The 8,792-nt window shown below is 37.5% G+C and overlaps 1 protein-coding gene and 1 long non-coding RNA gene across 3 annotated transcripts; one reads left to right on the top strand and one right to left on the bottom strand.

Moving 5' to 3' along the window:
- Positions 1-336: 336 nt before the first annotated feature.
- LOC133786090 (F-box/kelch-repeat protein At4g39560-like) lies at positions 337-2,623 on the top strand. The gene is made up of 2 exons (XM_062225305.1): positions 337-419; positions 1,432-2,623. The coding sequence occupies exon 2, from the start codon at positions 1,472-1,474 to the stop codon at positions 2,621-2,623; it is 1,152 nt and encodes a 383-aa protein (XP_062081289.1). The 5' UTR covers positions 337-419; positions 1,432-1,471.
- A 3,957-nt stretch (positions 2,624-6,580) lies between these two features.
- On the bottom strand, positions 6,581-8,698 carry LOC133783383 (uncharacterized). 2 transcript variants are annotated; one of them, XR_009870876.1, is made up of 6 exons: positions 8,201-8,698; positions 8,005-8,071; positions 7,442-7,606; positions 7,185-7,295; positions 6,855-7,095; positions 6,581-6,780 (listed from the first exon to the last, which is right to left on the bottom strand). It is a non-coding gene; the product is annotated as an uncharacterized LOC133783383 (long non-coding RNA). The 2 variants fall into 2 exon arrangements; XR_009870875.1 differs by having other exon boundaries at positions 6,581-7,095.
- Between the last annotated feature and the right edge of the window lie 94 nt (positions 8,699-8,792).

The raw sequence follows: 8,792 nt of genomic DNA, 5'->3' as shown, positions 1-8,792 counted from the left end.
TCGCCGGTGGTGGTGGTGGTGACGGCGGCGGAGGATTATAGTTGGTGGTTGTGGACGGGTGTGGGTGGATGGGTGAGAGGAAAAAGATGATAGTTATTAGGATTTTTATTTTAATTTATTATTATTTTATTTTAAGAATAAAATGGGTAATACAAAAAAATTATTAATAAAGAAGGTGAGTTAGCTAAAAACTATGGAAACTAAATAAAGGTCAAAGTGCACTATAAAAAAGAAAAGCCATTTTGCATATATATATATATATATAAATCCAACCCTAAATTCTTACCCCTCCCTCTCACTTCACTAGTCTCATCCTCTCTCTCTCACTCAAAATCTCAATTCATCTTCTTTCTCAGCCTCTCACCCACCGGCACCGCCTCACCGGCTTTCGTGCAGCCAGCGGCCAGCCACACCCCACGGTCTCTCTCTCTCTCTCAAAATCTCAGTTCTGTTTTTTTCTTTCAAAAATTTGGTTGTCGTCAAGGTAAAATAATTGACTTTACTGATTTTTTTGCAATTCTAGTTCGGGTCACACATTTTGCATCATCTTATTCATGAAGCATTACATTACTTGTTTGCAATAGATATTGATGTGTTTTAGTTCATGAGTTTTGATCAACAAATATCAAGATGTCTTTTGTTTTGGGGTCTTTTATGTATTCGAATATCTTGTGGATTCATCCTAAGAAATTGGTACTAAATTATATGGCTTTATTAAATCAGTACTATTTTGTTGTGCATCTCTTGAGAAAGTTTTATGAATTGATGAATATGAACACACTGTATTGCTTCCAATTCCAAATACCAGATTTTACAGTAATGTAGTTTAGAAAAACAGGAATAAGGATTCTGTATTGATGAATGTTAATCTTAAATTTGGGAAATTTGTTAGAATCAAAGACTTATTTAACAACTTTTGTTTAAGTTTGTTCCTGCATTTACTTGTTTTGTTGTTTAGAAGGAACTGAGGAAAAGTGATGAGAATACAAGCCAAACCATCTCTCTATCTATAAATTAATAATTTTTTTTATAAGCAAACAAAAGAGAAAGAGTTTTTAAAGCATTTATAGTGATAAGGAATATTCTACCTTTTGTATACAGATAATATAGTGTATAATATGAGTTAGTTTTAGACAGTAGTTCAGTTTGTGTTATTTTATAGTGTATAATCTCTTTTCTTCGAATTTAATTGTTTTTTGTTTGTTTGTTAGTTATTTGTTATTACTACTTTCTTCTTCTTTGCTTGCCCTTAAAATCTCATATAATTATTACATTGATTTTGTTTTATTGTATAACAGGTCTGAGATTTGGGTGACAAATTTTTCATCATCTCATTCATGAAGCATTACATCACTTGTTTGACTGTGGTATTTGTGTTTGAGATGGATTTGTTCTTTTCATTGGATTAATTTCTCTCTATTTTTTCTTTAGTGAATACAACCCCATCCGAGAAACTTCTTGCTCATCACCAATGCCATCACCGGAGGTTCTCATCCCAGGCCTCCCAAACGAGCTGGGGTTCGACATTCTAGCCCGTGTACCGAGACAATACCACCCGGTCCTGTTAGCTGTATCCAAATCCTTTAGATCAGCCATCTCCTCTCCACAGTTGTTCACTACAAGATCTCTCCTCAACTCCACTGAAAACCTGCTCTATTTTAAGGTCAGCTTCTCATGCGTCGACTCCGACGATTGGTTCGCCATCCACCAAAAGTCAGTTGTCTCCTCCACTGATAACCCCAATCGTACGAGCTTTCTTCGATTTGTCCGAATCCAACCAAACCCATCTAAATTAACAGCATCTGGCTATGCTGCTGTGGGCCCCAACATCTACGCCATTGGCGTCTTCGCTCGAAACCTAGGTGGTGCGAAACATTCCTCCGATGTGTGGATACTGGATTATCGCTCCCACACGTGGCAGAAAGGCCCAAGCATGCTAACACCACGCTTAGACGTCGATGTAGCTACAGTGGGCAACAAGATTTATGTCTTCGGAGGAGGGATGATGAACAAACCATTGGTCGAAGTGTTTGACCCGTTGGTTGGACAGTGGGAACACGTTCCAAGCCCACATGAAGACGGGTGCAGTGAGTGTTCTGAATTCGTGGAAGTTTTAGATGTTGTGTATGATATATTCATCTTCATCATGGACATGGTAACTTTTCATGGATTTCGGCTGGACGTAGAGACCAATAGGTGGGAGGAGTCAGAAGATTTAGTAGATGATCAAAGAATAGGGGACGGTGTGGACTGTGTGGTCGATGGGGTGACTTATCGCTGTAGTGAACAATGGCCAAGACTTCAATGGTTTGACGAAAGAAACATGATGTGGACAATGGTCAAAGGTGTGGTGGAAGGGAAGAACATTGTAAGTGCCAAATGTGTCAATTTGAAAGAAAGGTTGGTTGTGATGTGGGCAGAGGTGAATGAGTGGGATGTCGAGTTATGGTGCGCAGAGATCGATGTCTTTAAAAATAAAGATGATGATGGAGAATTGTGGGGTAGGGAGGTTCACAAGTTTTCTTTGCTTCCACAAGTGGCTTCGAGTTTGACCGTAAATGACTTGCGCTCGGCTAATTGGGCATTTCGTTTCTATAGAAAATCTTTATCTGTTTCTTTATGAAAGCTACAATTTGTGTTTGGCCCCATATGATTCTATTTAGTTTCTCAGTTATTAATATGGCTTTTGATTGTACTTCGATTGATTAACTATATCTGTTTCGAAAGGACTTAGTTACTATAGAATAAATTATTTTAATTTTCTCTCAACTTTTAAGTGCTTTTGCCTAACAAGCTCTAGTATCAACTCGTCAGTAAAAGAAAATGAGTAATGACATTAGCTCCACATGAGAAACTATAAAGTTTATAAGACTTGCACGACCAAATATACCCTTATAAAAGTCTATACTTGCTATATATATATGTATATGTATATGAGTATGTATTATCCATATTGTTGTATTGGAGATTATGCTCAGTTACAAACTATTATGTGTTGCATAGGCAGTTCCTTTATCTAAGCTGGTTTGATTTTTGGAGGAGAGGCTTTCTAAGTCTTCCAAAGTTGGTGGAGGAATTGGTGATATTGATAGAAGTGAAGTGAAAACAGATTAGTTTGAAAGCTTTTTGGTTGAAGAAGCTTTGGATATTGGGAGAAAGGATGGAGTTGGAGCTTGCTCAGCTTCTGATCAGATCTTAACTTCTTCTAAGGTATGTTTGTGTGGAATTAAGAAAGCTTGGATAGTCAATGTGGGTGTGGTTTATACTGATTATCTTTTGAATTAATGGTTTGGATTGAAAAAACACAAAGTTGCGAGAAAGTTTCCATGGTGGAGGTGCGTGCAAAGTCAGCAGAGTTAGAGGATCTTGAAGAAGAGCTCGAGAAGAAGATAGAGTCTAAAATGAATTATCTTAAAGAGTTGAACTCTCAATGGTAAAATGTCACTGTTTAATGGCTTAGCTTTGTCATGATAAGTTAGTATTATGATCTGTATAATTATTAGCAAAGACTTGTGCCTATAGATTTGGTTCCAAACTAATTCATTTTATGTAAACACCCTTGAAACTAAGGAAAATCTCCAAAAGCTTAAAGGAATCGAAATTCAGATACTATTTGTAGATGAGACAGTGTTTAGATGAAAGTTGTTCTTTGCTTTACTGAATGTGGTATTGAAACCATTTCTTGTTCAACTGTAAGAGAAGCGTGTTTTCAATGCAATGCAAAGAAGCTGAGTTTGAACCAGTGGGAAGTAGTGCACACGGGTCGAATTTTCGGGTTTCGGGTACATCGAGTTCGGATTTTGCAGGTTTCAGATAGAGAAAAGTGATACCAAATTCGACCCAAATTTTTTGGGTTTCGGGTATTAGGTTTGGTCGGGTTTCGGGTTTGGCTGGGCCAATTGGGCTTTGGTACAAAATTTTCAAAAATACTATTTTATTATTATTTTTAAAGTTTGTTGTTAGTTTGGTTCAATTATTTTTTTTACAAATTGAGCTTTGGTAAAATTTTTGAAAAAAATATAATCATGACATAAGTTTATAGAAAATGAGAAATTAAAAAAGAAATGTGATTTTAATGCATTTCAAGAAACAAACTACAAAAGTAATATACTAAAACGCTTAAACATAAAGTCCAAAGTCCAATCTCTTACGTATTATCTATTATCTAATGTCCAAAGTCTAAAAGGGATTAATTTAGTGTTATGGTTTAAATATATATATATTTTTTAAATACACTCATATTCGTGTTACACCCGAGTCTGTGTAAGTTAAATTTTAGAACACGAACTCGACCAGACACATGTCGGGTTCAGATCAGATTGAGCCCAAAATAAACGGATTTTCTGAAGAAAAAAAAAACAGGTTCTCGAGGTTTGGGTGGGCGTGTTATGCGGGTTGTCGGGGTTTGGGTCGGGCAGGTTATGCGGAGGCAAGCATGTAGGCTCTTCTCAAGAATCCATGAGCTTTTTTGAGAAGAAGCCTGCAGCCATGGCATCGTGAAGGAAAATGACTCCAAAGCAAAAAGAATAAGTGCGAAAGTGAATGAGTGGATTCTTTCAATGGCGCTTGTGAAGCAATTTGGTTTTAATAAGATCAAATGTGAAATAATCTTAAATTAGTCCCACATGAAGAAAGAAAGGAGTTGAGCCTAAATAAATTTTAAAAAATGTATTTTTTTTTAACTATTTAATATATAAAAATTAATAATTTTCATACAAAAGAAGACAAACACAAACTTTATATACTCTTCACCAATAAAAAAAAAGCTAAGATATATATTAATCATTCGATCAGTGACACTGTTATAAAAAGCATTAGTGGTGTAGTTGAACAGAAATCCCTCAATTAGAATGAAAACAAATCAATTATAGCCATATAAACTAGAGAAGAAAATATAGAAATATGCTACAAGTAAAAACTAACCCAAGTGAAGTCCAAATTCGTTTAACAATCTTCACAAACACACCGAGGAACTTGAGACATTGAAGGACAACTGAAACAACTTTTCTTCCGGTAGAGGTGAAGCAGTTCCCGGGCGCAGAGAAAACTGATGAACCACCTGACCCGTCAAATTTCCGCTTGGAGTACGCCTCACGTCAAATTCTGCGCACCATAACATGACACGCCTCGAATGATCCACCTATCCCCACATCCCAACCAGCCTCTCTTCCAAGTTTATGAGTGTGGTGCAATACTTGTGGCGACCACTTATCACTAACGCACCACCACCCACCAATTTCCAACCCATTCTTGCTACATCATACCACTCAATTATCTGACCCCTATAAGCACGATAATATACTCCATCAACCCGACAGTCAGCTTCTATTTGAGAATCATTCACAATACGCACCTCCCAGCTCTGGGTCTCCACATCCAGCCGGAACTCTCTTACAAAATTATCCCCGAGACTTATCCGGACAGATAAGATGACACCCTCCACAGCTTCCACATTCAATGTTGCGGAAAGGCATTGTTACCTCCTTCAGTTGGATACATAAATGAAAACTTACAGACAGAGCTGGTAATTTGATTACCTCCTTGCCGCAACATTGAATGTGGAAGCTGTGGAGGGTGTCATCTTATCTGTTCGGATAAGTCTCGAGGATAATGTTGTAAGAGAGTTCCGGCTGGATGTGGAGACCCAGAGCTGGGAGGTGCGTATTGTGAATGATTCTCAAATAGAAGCTGACTGTCGGGTTGATGGAGTATATTATCGTGCTTATATGGGTCAGATAATTGAGTGGTATGATGTAGCAAGAATGGGTTGGAAATTGGTGGGTGATGGTGCGTTAGTGATAAGTGATCGCCACAAGTATTGCACCACACTCATAAACTTGAAAGAGAGGCTGGTAGGGATGTGAGGAGAGGTGGATCATTCGGGGCGTGTCATGTTATGGTGCGCAGAGATTGACGTGAGGCGTACTCCAAGCGGAAATTTGACGAGTCAGGTGGTTCATCAGTTTTCTCTGCGCCCGGGAACTGCTTCACCTTTGCCGGAAGAAAAGTTGTTTCAACTGTCCTTCAATGTCTCAAGTTCCTCGGTGTGTTTGTGAAGATTGTTAAACGAATTTGGACTTCACTTGGGTTAGTTTTTACTTGGATTCATATACTTGTAGCATATTTCTATATTTTCTTCTCAGAAACTAGTTTATATAGCTATAATTGATTTGTTTTCATTCTAATTGAGGGATTTCTGTTCAACTACACCACTAATGCTTTTTATAATAATCACTGATCGAATGATTAATATATATCTTAGCTTTTTTTTTTTTATTGGTGAAGAGTATAGTATAGAAAGTTTGTGTTTGGCTTCTTTCGTATGAACTATGCAGTGAAACTAAACTATACTCTGGTGGTCTTTGTAAGTTGACATGAAAGTTGAAACAATAATTGGTCACTAACTTGGCACCTTTGTTACATTTTCCATTGCTGCCTGAGATTCTATAGTAGTAGCAACTTCAAGAAATAGAAATTTGATGACATGTATGTAGGTTGTTAAAAATGCAGGTTGAGTTCTTGCTAATTTCGGCACATCAAGAAAATTGCACAAATCAATTTCAAGAAAGGAGGAGCAAAGTGGCTGTAAACAAATCAATGTTATTCTGCAACTAATACTAATTGTAATGACAGATTAACGTGTCATTTTTTTTAATACTTTGGCATTTGAAGAGATTGAAGGACTTTCCTAAGAAATCTTACTCGATGGAAATGTGTTTATGAAGGAAGGCTTGCTTTAGGCCACACAACCTTGTTCTTGATTATATACAGAATTGTATTCTAAAACAACAAAAATGGCATTACCAGAAAGAAAAAGATAAAGTACTAACGGGAAGGGAAGGGAAGGTTCATACCTCAAAGGTGTGAAAGAAGATGGGCATTTAACCTGAAAAAGTAAGCTCCGAGATTGGAGAGCTTCCATTCCAATGGCCCAGTCATATGGAGTGGAGGTATTCTCCTACTTAACAATGGATTTTGGACTCCGTTTCTATAATGACATAACGTAGTACCGGAAAATGGGACTACCCTTTTCCACACAGCAGCATCTGGTGGCATGTCTAGCTTAACAATCTCATAGAAACCAATCCATAGAATCTAAAAACAAGAGGAACAAAATAAAACCAAGAATTACAGGGAGCTCAGTATTTTATTCAGGATGTGGAGACCAGAGAAGGGTATAGTACCTGTAAGAGTAGAGGTTCCATGCTGCTAAAAGTCTTCTCATGGCATAATTAACTGATCAAATGGTCTAGATATCGCCTCCAGCGGATTGTTCCTCCAACTATACCAGTAACCTATGCAAATCAAAATGCAAACAAGAAATCAAGAGATATCCAAAGAAACAATTCAGTGCCATGCCGATCTGATAGCATAGAATAATACTTGTATAAAAGTAAAATCAAATTTAATGCGAAGTAAAAAGCTTGGAATGAGAGATAACCAATCTAAGACCATCATCTTCTAGATCCCTTGTGCGAAAGCCAAGAGTCCTTTCTACATATCCCATCTCATAATCACCATAACCTTTCCCTTTCTCATTAAGAAGGTCAGGTCAGGTCAGCAAATGCGCCACCTAGCTCTGTTCTCATCAACCTCACAGCAGATACTGCATAAACAAGAGTAAAAAAAGCCAATTACCAATAAAAAAAACACTCTCACAAGTAAAACCAGCTCAATATGACACCACCTCACTAAAACATCAAACACAACTCTCCTTCTTCAATCATAGACTGCGTAAACAAACACTCGAAAACAAGAATCTCACTCAAATTAGAAATGAAAAACAATTATCAGCTCTATTCTCATCAACCTCAGACAAGACACTGCATGCACACAAGTAACAAAGACAATGACCAATAAACAATCGCTCGAGGAACAACTCAAGCCAGCTCAATATATGACACCACCTAACTAAAACACCAAACACCAACTCTCCTTCTTCAACCATTAAAAAAACTCAAAAACAAGAATTTCAATCAAAATAGTAATGAAAAACAAAATTACCAGCTCTGTCTGCTAGGTGAAACCTCCAAATATAACTTCTGGGTCTTTTGCAAAACACTGAAACAACCTGAAAAAACCGAATCTGTTTAAGTGAATTACTTAACAACATACACAAATGAAGATAACCCAGTTGCTCCATTCTCACCAAAACCAAAACTCACTCCCTAAACCCATAACTTTTTATGCAAAATCTAACCTTTTCTGGAAGCAGGAACGGACGCAGTGTTTACATGCCAAGAATGTGTTTCGTTACCTCGAGTTGGGTCTTGCCTCGCCTTGGAATTGCATCAAAGAAAGAGTAAAAGTAAGAACCTGCTGAGATGAGCCTGTCCAGTACCTCAACTGAGTTGCTTTCCTTGCATTTAAGGGTGAATACTCTTCTGGGTGTGACGGGGTTTGTTGATTTGTGACCAAATCTGGTGAGAGTGAGAAAAGTTGGGGTCTTTTGGGAGAAATAGAAGGTTGAGCTATGGGATTTGTTTGAGAGGTTTAAAGGGTTTATTATTGATAAAGGTGAGACAAGGTTGGGACTTGGGAGTAGCCGTGGCTTGTAAGGAGGAATCCAAGGTTTTGGCTTTACTTTTCCAATGACCAGGGAAAAGATCAAAGCCACCATAGCTGAAGAAGACCAGAGAGGTAAGGGCTAGGGTAAGGGTGTGAGAATATGAGAGGTATTTCTGGTGATGGCCCAAAACAAATGTCTTTTTCAAAATTTATTTATTAAATTATAAAATTTGTCGTTTTTTGTAAACTTGTTTTGATGACAAGCACTTCGACAGACGGATGAT

The sequence above is a fragment of the Humulus lupulus genome, chromosome 6 (assembly GCF_963169125.1).
Source record: "Humulus lupulus chromosome 6, drHumLupu1.1, whole genome shotgun sequence".
Taxonomy (NCBI): Eukaryota; Viridiplantae; Streptophyta; class Magnoliopsida; order Rosales; family Cannabaceae; genus Humulus; species Humulus lupulus.
This window is presented reverse-complemented; position numbering and strand designations above follow the sequence as displayed.